The sequence below is a fragment of the Pistacia vera genome, unplaced genomic scaffold, assembly GCF_008641045.1.
Source record: "Pistacia vera cultivar Batoury unplaced genomic scaffold, PisVer_v2 Contig70, whole genome shotgun sequence".
NCBI classification, from domain to species: Eukaryota; Viridiplantae; Streptophyta; class Magnoliopsida; order Sapindales; family Anacardiaceae; genus Pistacia; species Pistacia vera.
In genome coordinates this window covers 100,010-113,340 of record NW_022196557.1, presented here as the reverse complement: position 1 = coordinate 113,340, position 13,331 = coordinate 100,010, and the positions used below count along the sequence as shown (strand labels likewise).

The window sequence follows — 13,331 nt, the reverse complement described above, 5'->3', positions numbered from 1 at the left end:
ATTTCAACAGGAGACGAGGGCTAGTGTTCAGAGTTTGGAGAATCAGATGGGACAAATGGCAACCGCAATAATAAGCTGAGGCGCAAATTCGGGGAATTACCCTCTCAACGATGGTGAATCCAAGGGAAAATGTAATTCAATCGTCTTGAGGAGTGGTAAGGAGGTGGAGATTCTAGTAAAGGTAACCCCTGCATTGTCGAAGGAAGAAAATGAGAAAAACATCCTTATAGACAGGAACGTTCCCAATGACAATGGTGTTCTAAGAGTAAGTTTCCACCTTTGTCTTATTATAAATCAGTACCTCCTTTTCCTCAAGCTTTAGCAGAATCTAGAAAAGATGAGTGGAACAGAGATATATATGAGACTTTTCGTAGATGCGAGGTAAATATTCCACTCTTAGATGCTATTAAACAAGTACCACGTTATGCTAAATTCTTGAAAGAATTGTGTACAATTAAAAGGAAACAGAAACTCAAGGGGTGTGAAAAGGTGAGAGTAGGAGAGAATGTTTCTGTAGTGATTCAGAGAAAACTTCCAGCGAAGTGCAAGGATCCAGGTATGTTTACTATCCCTTGTACGATAGGTAACACTATGTTTGAGAAGGCCATGATAGATTTAGGAGCTTCTATTAATGTCATGCCATATTTTATATATGCTTCTTTGAAACTTGGACCTTTTAATAAAACTGGTGTTGTGATTCAATTGGCTGATAAATCTAATGCCTATCCTAAGGGTGTAGTTGAGGATGTTCTGGTACAAGTTAATGACTTAGTTTTCCCTACTGATTTCTATGTGCTTGATATAGTAAATAGTGATCAAACTGCTTCTATTTTGTTAGGAAGACCCTTCCTAAAAACATCCAAGACTAAGATAGATGTTCACAGTGGCATACTTACCATGGAATTTGATGGTAAAATTGTTAAGTTTAATATTTATGATGCCATGAAATATCCTGATGATGATGATAATAATCCTGTTTATTCTATTGAGGTTATTGATTCTTTAGCACAGGAAGTTTTTGAACTTGATGGAGAAGATGGAATGGGAGTTGCCATCAGTAAGCATCTTGAGGAAGAGAATGAGGAGTTAGCTTTGAGTACTGATTTGCAGGAAACTGTTGCAACGTTGAATGATTCTCCAAAGTTATAGCAGTCAGGTAACGTTCCTTATATTGCATTACCAATTTCTAATGAGAGGCTTTTACCCTCTGTTTTGCATGCCCCTATTCCAGATTTGAAGCCTCACCCTAGTTACCTCAAGAATGTGTTCCTTGGAGACGGAGGAACGTTATCGGTGATCATCTCAAATAAACTCAGTGCATCGCAAGAAGAAAAGCCTTAAGTCAAGCCAATGACAATAAACAAAGGCGCTGCTTGGGAGGTAACCCAAAGGGAGTTTGTTTTCTTATTCTCGCATTTTAAATTTTGGTTATTTTTCCTTTTCTTTGCATTTCATCTTACATTGGGGACAATGTCAGTTTTAAGTGTGGGGGAGGGGATTTAGGTTGTGTTTTAAGTTGTTGAAAAAAAAAAAAAAGTAGTTTTTGTTTTTAGGAAGGTTTTTGCTTTAAGTCATGTCTTTGAACGTCTAGTAATGCATGAAATAGTAACTTGACTTTGTTATGAGCATATTCCTTGACTTAGGATGTTAGCAATCTTTCATAAAATAAAGTTAATCAGATTTGAATCTTTGAAGTTTGAAACAATATGTCTTGAGAAGTTGTGTGGACTTGGCGACGAAGCATGATTGAGGAGTGTATAACAACCCTTCAAAGAAAAAAAAAATTGTTTCTCTTAAGCTAGTCCTAAATTTGGGTTTAAGCAAATAGGAAAAAGAAAAGAAAGGTATGTGGTGAGTCGAGATGGAGCGTAAAACGCACTCACTCATAAACACAACCATGAAATGAGATGGAGCATAAAATGCACTCATTCTTTTTCTAAAAAAGAAAAAAAAAATATATATATATATATATATCCCTAGTTTGCTACCCAGTTTGTAGTAGTAAAGAGAAACAGTTGAAAAAAAAGTTGAGAGATGAGTTGTACATGAATTGCTTGTGATTAGTTTCCTTGTTTGCATTGACTGATTGAGAGTAATTGTGGAAAATGATGAAGAGAGATGAATGTCATTAACTCTACTTTATTTTATTTTGTTGCTGCCTAAGTTAGGTATGAATATGCATGGATTAAATATTGTTGCTTATGCATCATGATGGTGTTCTTGATATGACTTGAGATGATGGTGTTCTGGATATGACTTGAGTGTAGTGTTTGTTTGAATTAGTTTGCCCGAGGACGTGCAAAAGCTAAGTGTGGGGGAATTTGATGAGAATGCAAAATATCATATTTACCCCCTTTAATGTCTACCGGTATGATAAGGACCCTACGAGTCACACACATAGAAGATAATTTAAGAACCAGTTATAATAAGGGCGTTTTCGTCTTTTTAGGCAAAAGGGTATTTTGGTAATCTCACAGTGCAATTAAATTTGCTGAGGTTGTAGCCTTTATTTAATTTGATATTAAAATTAAATAAGTCTGATTACGTTTAAATATGTGTTTGCATATATTTAAATAAATTATTATTATTATTAAATGTTAATATATTATATATATATTAATTTAATTTAATTGAGGTAATGATAATTAAAATTAAAATATCTAAATGGGACTGTTTGGATACAAGGGGCGTTTAGGTTGGTGTCCAAGTCTATTCTATGATGAAATAGGGCCAAGTGTGCACTATATAAGTGCAACACTTTGTGAATTAAATAATGAATTCATTCAATCATTTAGACTAAAAAATTCCAGCCCCTTTTTTCTCTCTTCCCACGCCAGTTTGCCTTTTTGGTTGAATCAAATATTATTTGATTCCTTCTTGGTTCTTAAGGCTAAAGAGGATCTAGCAAATCCTTCTTTAGTTCCTTAGGGTTATCTTCGTGTGGACTATATTGGTTTGATCATACTTTTGGGTCGGTAGCGAAGTCCGTTCAGAGACAAGTTGGAGGAGCCTCCAAACGTGCGTATGATTTCTTAACTCTAGACTGAATTTTCTGTAGATTCTTATTTAATGTATAAACTGTAAATTTGTGCCCTGATCTTGGTTCTAAGGAACAATCTATGTTGTAAATAATTTTTGTTTTTCGCTGCCATGACTTGATCGCTTCCTAACATTTAATTCCTCCGTTTTTGCTTGCCTACTTCCTCCATTTGCATATCCCCACTTCCTTCGCGTCCCGCCTCATCCTCCTCCATTATCACTTCCCCACTTCCTCCACCAACCTCCTTAACTCCTCCATTTTTGCTTCTCCACTTTCGTGGACTTTCTCAATTTTTTTCTTCATTTTCTTCTTCTTTCCATATGTTACTACGGACAACTCCTTGCAATAAGAAAAAAAAATCAATCAAATTTAAGCCTCATTTAAAAGCAAGTGCATATTCAAAAGGTTAATCCTTTAATCTTACCCGAGCCGCTTGAATTTCCATGTCTATTTTGTCGTAATCCCAATGGGTACACTTTTCGATGTGCCACTACAACATCCTAGGAAATGGCAATTGCAATTGCATGGCCCATGGGAAGCCAAATAAATTGTACATGCTCAGTCTATTCTTCTCAACAGATTGGCGATGCTTTAACACCATGTCTTTTCCTTGTAGGCAGCCCATGGTTAGCTGAAATGATACCCGTCCCCACGGATAAGCATTAAGAAGTTCATGTTGCTTGCAAACTTCACCCAATCGGTATTAACGGCTTTCGTTGAGTCTGAAGTCATTAGGATCGAATGAACGAACCATACCAGGGACATCTTGAACCTTTTTAAAGAGGTAAACCCAACTTCTCCTAGCCTCTCCTCTAAATGGCGTCCTGTAATAGACGCCTTCCCCCCCAAAACCTTTTTAGCCAAGTTATCGGCTGCCCTACTCTTCTTTATTCTCTCTTGCTCTTCCGCATCTGGAAATGCCCCACATCTTAAGCTTGTCATCAGGACATATTCCATCATCCCAAATCGTAGTGGCTTCCCATCCACTACAAACCACATTCATTTTTTTTATGGCTTTTTACTGAGTGCAGCAACATATAATGCATTCCCTACCCCTAGAAAGCCTTTTTCCAATTTTCTTCGATGTTCACAAAATGACCGAAGCAACTCTCTTCAAATTGGTCCATAACATTCTTCTGTTTCTTTAAAATCTTTATTATTCTCATAAAAACTTGCCAGCTCGACCTAACTGTCCCCCATACGGGGAAGTACGGTACCTTATCGCTTACAATCTCCATCCCATAGTCTTTATAATTTACGCTTTGCAAAATTTGCACAAATGATATAAACTAAATATCAGAAAAAAAGAGACCAAAATAACCAATAGGTTGACAATTTGGGGGATATGGCCTTCGAGGGCATCGGGGAGTGGGTGTTTTTGGCCTCGACAGGACCGAGGAAGCCAATGCAAGCCCTATAGAGCCTGTTGTGGCAGGTTCCATGAGATTAGAGGGTTGAGGATGGCAAGAGGTGGCAGAATAGAGGGGCTGGCACGTGCAGCTATGCATGGCCAGCCCTACAATATGCAGGGCAGCCTTCCAACCCCCCTATTCCGCCACCTCCTGCCATCCCCAGCCCTCCAACCTCCCACAAACAACTTTCCTACGGCCTCCCTTGCCTTCCCACATCCTTTGGAACCCAAACAAAGCCACTCTCCCCATGCTCGCCAACTGCTCGACAAAATGCCACAACCATCATAACAATAAAACCAACTACATATCCCCCAAATTCGCACAAATCAATCAAATTTCTCATCAAATTCAAAACAAGAAGTAAAAAACGTACCCTTTCTTCACCGCCGTCCTCCTCCTCGCCTGAATTCTCACCAGCATCCTCCTTTTCAGAACCATTTCCCTATTTTTCTCTCTTTTCTTGTGCCGCCGTTGTCTCCTCTGCCTTTGGACCACCTTGACACATCAGATGATCCACCGGAGCGTCTTCTTCGACAACCTTTGAACTACTGGCACTGTCGGAGTTTAGGATTCGGAGTAGGATTGGGTTTTCCCCCTCTTTGTGAATGTCAACCATGGTTTTGTGTAAGGAAGCTTTATGATAGAATATTTGCCGAAATTAAGGCACTGTCGTCGTCGGAAATCGTAGAGAAATGAAATGTGTTCGTCAGTCGTTTTTTAGGTATATGGCTAGATCAAGCAATTTTGAAGGGTGGGGCTCATTTTCAAATTTCAAAATTTAAACAAACTTTCGTTAATTATGATTTTACCTAAATATGTTTAAATCTTTTCAGTTTAACCTGTTTTACAAATTTAATTAATCCTAAGGGTGCCACGTCAACTTTTCTAAATTAAAAAGAAAATTTAAAAATATTTTCAGGATCATTTATTTTAAAATGTAAATTGGGAGGTCTGCCCAGTTAAATTTTCTCCTTAGTCTCCGACAGACATTAAATTAGGACAATAACCCTCATTTCACCTACAAACTCACTAATCTTACATATGGCAACCTTCAATGAATTCTTTGGTAGAAATAAATATGCATATATGTGGTTCCAAGTTTCTGATTTGATTTATTGGGAACCATATTGACTTCAGTTTTTCTAAATCTTTTTCTAATATTTATTATCATCTTTACAGAATTTCTGGCTCAAAATCTTTCCTTGGTTGAAGTATTTGTCTTCAAATTCATCTTCAACTTCTCCACTTAATTTCCTTCAATTTTTGATTCTCCAGCAGCCCAAGAACCTACTTGATAACTTCATCAACTCACTATGGAAACTCCCTACCCAAAACCCATTTCTCCCACCAAGACCCGCGTCGGCTGGATCGGCATCGGCGTGATGGGCGCAGCCATGGCCTCTCGCCTTCTCTCCGCCGGCTACTGCCTCACCATCTTCGCTCGAAACCCGTCAAAAGCCCTTCCTCTCCAATCCAAAGGCGCCACTCTCGTGAACTCCCTCCACGACTTGGCTCGATCGAGCGACGTCGTCTTCACCATGGTGGGAAACCCACAAGATGTTCGATCAGTTGTCTTAGAGAACAACGGTATTCTTTCCGGGCTAAATCCTGGTGCTGTACTCGTTGATACTACCAGTAGCCATCCTACTCTTGCTCGAGAAATCTTTAAAGCCGCTCGTGATAAAGATTGTTGGGCTGTGGATGCCCCAGTTTCCGGGGGTGACATTGGCGCAAGAGATGGAAAATTAGCTATCTTTGCGGCGGGTGATGGCGGGGTGGTCGAGTGGTTATCGCGATTGTTTGAAGTAATGGGGAAACATACGTATATGGGAGAGGCGGGGTGCGGGCAAAGCTGCAAAATTGCTAATCAAATTGTGGTGGGAGCTAACTTGATGGGGCTGAGTGAAGGGCTGGTGTTTGCAGAGAAGGCGGGATTGGATGTGAGGAAGTGGAAAGAATCAGTGAGGGGAGGCGCGGCGGGGTCAATGGTGATGGAGTTGTTTGGGCAGAGAATGATTGAGAAGGACTTTAGGCCAGGTGGTTTTGCAGAGTATATGGTGAAGGACATGGGGATGGGTGTGGATGTAGTGGAGGAGAGCGAGGATGGGCGAGTGGCGGTGTTGCCTGGTGCTGCATTGGGCAAGCAGATGTTTTCGGCAATGGTGGCGAATGGAGATGGGAAGTTTGGCACTCAAGGGCTTATTTCTGTTATAGAAAGGATCAATGGCAAGTAAGTGTACTTCTTGAACTTAACCAAAAAAAAGGGGTACTTGATTTGTGTTAATAGTATTTGTTTTGGAGTTGGGTTGTGTTAAATAGTCCTGAAGTTTGGGCTTATTGGTGTTTCAGGAGCGTTTTATTTGATCTTTTAGTTATGATTGGGATTAAAAAGCTTGAGAGAAAATTTGTTTTGGCATGTTTATATCAATTAGTTGTCCTGTTTGGAGATAGATTTTCATTATGCCTTGTGGTGATTGCAGCCAAAGATTTTATATGTAAATATTTTTACTTGTAACATCTAATGGTGTCTGAAGCTCTATAAAGGTTGAATTTTGAGTCATTTTCAGCTGTGCTTTGAGTTTTTTAACTCTTGTTTCTCAATGTGGGCAAATCCAAAGATGCTATAAAATTACAGAACATGTTATATCGTAGGATGGTAATGGACCTTGACCACATGTGTTTTCTCCCGTAAGGAGACATTTTTGAAGAAGTTATTATAAACATGGTATGCCGTTTACCTGATTATTTTCCATGTAATACAATCAAGCTGCGTGAGATTGTAGAACCATCAAAATTATAAGGGCTGGTGTTTAAACTGAAGGTAATGCTCACTGTTCTCTCCATCATGAGTATTGTAGAAGATATCCAATGTTATTTGTCTTCCTTTAGGGGAATTCTTTAAGGGGACGTTTGGCTTAGGGAATGTTGGATTACTGGAAAGTTAGATTACCTTGAAGTTTACTGGGAATCTTTAGGAAAATGTGTTTGGTTAATTGGTGGGTATGTTATATTAATATGTTTGGTTAGGAGGAATAAATTGACGGGTATATTATTTAAATTACTGAATTGTCCTCAAATTAAATATTATTATTATATTATTTTTTAATATTGATTATTATTTGGATTATTAACCCCCCCTACATTTAAAAACTTAGCAAAAACAACCCCATAATAAAAGTTTGAAAAATCAACAAAACACCCCCCACCAACCCAGCCACTGCCGATCGTCGGCAACCACTGCAGGCCGTCGGCATTTGGCAACCTAACGGCGCACAGAAGGCAGGAAATGGCCTCCGTGCGTCGTCTGACCATTTTTGGCTAGAGATCTGGTCGGAAATGGCCAGACGTGATAGATCGTGGCCGTTAACAGCCATCGATTTGGTTGTTGACAGCCAGATCTGGCCATTTCCGGTCATATATCTAGGCGAAAATGGTCATATCGACGCATGGCGGCCATTTTCGACCTTCCGTGTGCCGTTCTGGCGGTAGCTGCGGCTGGCCGCAGCTGTGGTTGTCGGCGGCAGGCGACGGCAGGTGGATAAGGGTGGTGACTTGGGTGTGCTGCAATTTGTTTTGAATTCAAGGGTAATTTTGTCCAAAAAGTTAATTAATTGGGGTAAAATGGTAAAAGTTATATTCATGTAAATAAATTTAAAAATAAGGACATTATTGTCCTAAAATTTTATTAATAAGGGATAGAATTGTAACAAAAAAGATAACCCTGGTAATCTTAGAATACCTAAAAAAATAGAGGTAATTAGATTACCTCCAATATTACAAATAGTAACCACTATTGGTATTTGAAGATTATCGGTATCTTACATTATTTGACAATCAAACAAGTAATCAAGTAATATAAGATGACTTAACTCCAACAATCTCAGTTAACCCCCAACCAAACGCCTTCTAAGGGTATCCTTGGTCATTTTTAGAAACAGGAGCGGGGTTTTAATCCAAAACTAGAGAGAGGGCGGAAAGATTGACTACATGTCTGTTCTTATCAATTTTTAATTTCTTTTCTTATAACTTGAATTTAGACAATGTTTGCTGATATTGAGGGCCTTTTGTCACAAAATATTATGAATATTTATTTATCTTTTTATGGGTTTTCTTCAACAAATTAAAACTACGAATTTGAAAAAAGTTTGTATTATTAAGGATAGAAAAGTAGTACATTAAATGAACAGTTTAATGCTTTGCAATGGCTTCTTTATTAATATCTTGCCTAAGAATGTTCTGATAAATTTTAATGAACTACAAAGTGAAATCTAACTTTATTGTAATTGCTTATAAATTCTATATAATTTCATTATTCTAAATCATTAAAACCATAAAAATAATTGCATCAAGTTAGTCTTTAAGTATAAATTGCCCCTTAATTTATTCACTCACTATTATAAGTGAACCCATGATTTGTGTGAGTGTGCATGCAAAAATGAACAAGATGGTTCATGTAATTGTTGGGCAGCCCTGAAATGCTTGACCCTGGAAGAGGAGGACGTGCTCGCAGCATGCGTCTTTGCCCTGCAACTTTTATTACTTGCCCTCCAGTTCAACTTATCTCACCGACTTCCTCAGTCACTAAGGCGCAGCAGCCCTTTGTTGCCCCTAAGGTCCCCTCTGATTTTAAGTATTTTGCTGGGTCTCACCTTGTGGCCAGTATACTGAAGCAATTTAACTCGAGTATAAGAAGAAAAAGATCAAATTTACAGCTCTCCAAGATTCTACCAAGAATAACAAAAACCAACCAACTCAAGCAGTTAGGAAATGTATGCATTGTGAGATAACAAGGACACCACAATGGAGGCCAGGACCATTGGGACCAAAGACCCTTTGCAATGCATGTGGTGTTCGTTACAAATCAGGCAGGCTCTTCCCCGAATACAGGCCTGCAGCTAGCCCAGCATTTGTTCCATCCTTGCACTCCAATTCCCACGAGAAGGTTCTTGAAATGAGAAGCAAGTAGGGTGAGCAATTCCGGGTATCTTACATTTTTCGGAGGAACCGGAATCGCACAGTGCAGGTTCCCAAAAAAGGAATTGAAACCGGAACTGCACTGTACATGTTCTTAAATTCAAAGAACCAGAACCTAAAATGCAGGTTCCGGTTTCTTTCCCGGATACCCTATAAAAAATCAATTACCCCTTTATTAGTTTAAAAAATGACAAAAATACCTTAAAAATTTACAAATACATCTCTAACAAATTTTGATTACTCATTCATTTGTGTCCAATGTAACTCATAAATCCTCTAATCTCTAGGCAACATTTGAATTCAATCAATTCATCACAATTCACATAAAATTCCTCAATCAAAACCAAAACACAAACAATTATTTATCACAATTCATGTTAAATAACTTCACCAAAATCATTCAAACAAACAACAATATAGAAAGTTAGAAACTGTCAATTAGTTCCAACATTATGACTATAGAAATGTTTTACTATATATAATTAGAAGTCGTTAATTTAAATTAATGAAACTACATACTTACCTTATCCAAAAAAAGTTAGAAACTGTCACCAACTTCTTTGATTCTCTCACTACTCAATACTAATATAGTAAATTTAATGTTATAAATGATTAATTTTTATAATGTAATATAGTAATGTTGTAATTAATTAAGTAATTAAGTAATTATTTAATTATAATTAATTAAGTAATCATGCTATACATTTATAATATAATATTATAATTAATTAATTTTCTAATTATTTTATTAAATATTGTACTAATGTTTATAATGTAATGTTACAATTAATTAGAATTTTTAAATGATTAATGTAGTAAATTAATAATGTTTATAATGTAATGTTATAAATTTATAATTAATTAAGTAATCATTTAACTGTGTAATATTATACATAATTAAGTGATCATACTATAATGTAATGTTATAATTAATTAAGTAATTATTTAACAATAATGAAATATTATAATCAATAAAATTTCTAATCATTTAATTAATTACTAATGTTTAATGTTTATAATATAATGTCATAATTAATTAAGTAATCATTTAATTATGTAATGTTATAAATAATTAAGTAATATACTATTTAACTATAATGTAATATTATAATTAATTAAATTTCTAATCATTTAATTAAGTATTGTACTAATGTTTATAATAGAATGTTATAATTAATTAAGTAATCATACTATAAATTTATAATGTAATATTATAATTAATTAAAATTCTAATCATTTAATTAAGTATTGTGTAAATTACTAATATTTATAATATAATATCATTATTAATTAAGTAATCATTTAATTATGTAATGTTATAATTAATTATGTGATCATACTATAATGTAATGTTTTAATGAATTAAGTAATCATACTATAAATCTATAAATTAATATTGTAATTAATTAAATTTCTAATAATTTAATTAATGTACTAATGTTTATAGTAGAATGTTATAATTGATTAAATAATCATACTATAGATCTATAATGTAATATTATAGTTCATTAAATTTTTAATCATTTAATTAAGTAATGTAATAATATAGTAAATTGTTAATGTTTATAATGTAATATTATAAATTTATAACTAATTAAGTAATCATTTAATTATGTAATGTTATAATTAATTAAGTGATCATAATATAATGTAATGTAAAAATGTTATAATTAATTACGTAATAATTTAATTAAGTAATCATTTGTTTATAATGTAAATATGCAATGTTACAATTAATTAAGTAATCGTACATAAATTTATAATGTAATGTTAATATGTTATAATTAATTAAATTTCTAATAATTTAATTAAATATTGTGTTAATGTTTATGTAGTAAATTACTAATATTTATAATATAATGTAATAATCAATTAAGTAATCATTTAATTATGTAATGTTATAATTAATTATGTGATCATACTATAATGTAATGTTATAATGAATTAAGTAATTATACTATAAATCTATAATTTAATATTATAATTAATTAAATTTCTAATCATTTAATTAATATACTAATGTTTATAATATAATGTCATAATCAATTAAGTAATCATTTAATTATGTAATGTTATAATTAATTATATGATCATACTATAATGTAATGTTATAATGAAATAAGTAATTACGTAATAATTTAATTAAGTAATCATTTGTTTATAATGTAAATATGCAATGTTACAATTAATTAAGTAATCGTACATAAATTTATAATGTAATGTTAATATGTTATAATTAATTAAATTTCTAATAATTTAATTAAATATTGTGTTAATGTTTATGTAGTAAATTACTAATATTTATAATATAATGTAATAATCAATTAAGTAATCATTTAATTATGTAATATTATAATTAATTATATGAACATACTATAATGTAATATTATAATGAATTAAGTAATTATACTATAAATCTATAATGTAATATTATAATTAATTAAATTTCTAATCATTTAATTAATATACTAATGTTTATAATGAAATGTTATAATTGATTAAGTAATCATACTATAAATCTATAATGTAATGTTATAATTAATTAAATTTTTAATTATTTAATTAAATAATATACTAAATGTTATAAGTCAATTAATTAAGTAGTAATCAATTAATGTAATGCTATAATTAATTGTATTATAAATCAATTAAGTAATGTTATAAAATTATAATCAATTAAGTAATTATTTAACTATAATATAATGTTATAATTGATTAAGTATGATATTTAACTAGTAATTAAATTTATTAATGTTTATCAATTTATTATATATAATTAATTAATTGCTAACTTACTATAGATATACTTAGAACTTGATAATTGAAATAAATAACTAAATATATTATTATTCAATTAAATATACTATTTTATTCAAAAATATTTCTTTTAATAACATTAAAACACTTTTAATTGGATCCTAATACCAATTATACACTTAATTAATCAAAACTTTAATATTAATATATTAAAGTTTCTAATGTGGTGTAGTTTATATGTAATAAGTATAATTGTATATTTATTTAATTAGGTTATTTTAAAAATTTAACTTTTTCTATTTTAATTTTTTTTTATATGTAAAATAATGGAAACCCCCCATTATTCACAAATATTTCATTGCAGCCTAAGTTCCAAACAGGTTCTAAACCGGGTACTCGCTACAGGTTCCAAGCAGGTTCCAAAACTGGGTACCCGTTTTAGGTTCTTTTTCTAGGTTTTGGTTCTGGTTCCTCCATACATAAGAACCGGAATCAAAACCGCACAGTGTCAGTTCCAGTAAAATGGAACCAGAATCTACCCGCACAGTGCCGGTTTCGGGTAGGTTTCGGTGCCGGTTCTACCCACAGGTTCCGGTTCTACCCGCTACCCATACTCACCCCTAGAAGCAAGGGTGGTGAAAAGCCTACAGTGGCAGGGATTGAGAAAATGATAACCAATTCTCAGGAGTTGATTCCAAATAGCAACAACCTTGCACTGGAGTACATTTGAGGTATAGTGATGAGAATGCAAAATGTCATATTTACCCCCCTTAATATCTAGTCTTTTATACTTATTTGCTGCCTAAATATACTCATTATTATTCTATTTTGATTTAGGATGCAAATGGAGGCGTTAATTGCAAAATGAAACTAATTAAGTGAATTTGGACAGTTTCAACATTGTTTCATAATCTGGGCATAACTCTCTCATCCGAGCTCCAATTGAGATGATTCAAAATTCTGTGGAACACTAAGAAAGAGATCTACAACTTTCATGTTTTGAGTTTGGAGAGATACTCGCTACATCAAGGTTGTAATCGGGCTTCAAGTTGACGTACCTACACTACCGACGTTCTGGAACATTTTGCCTTGTCACGCAAATCAATTCGGCAATTTATTATTGGAAGATTTGAAGACATGTGGCACGC

At 33.6% G+C, this 13,331-nt stretch overlaps 1 protein-coding gene across 1 annotated transcript; it reads left to right on the top strand.

Annotated features, from left to right (window-relative positions):
- Positions 1-5,746: 5,746 nt before the first annotated feature.
- LOC116114113 (probable 3-hydroxyisobutyrate dehydrogenase-like 2, mitochondrial) lies at positions 5,747-12,913 on the top strand. The gene is given in 4 exon segments (XM_031400267.1): positions 5,747-6,682; positions 8,921-9,135; positions 9,138-9,414; positions 12,811-12,913. Coding segments are annotated over 4 exon segments (1,512 nt in total). The 5' UTR covers positions 5,747-5,765.
- The last annotated feature ends 418 nt before the right edge of the window (positions 12,914-13,331 follow it).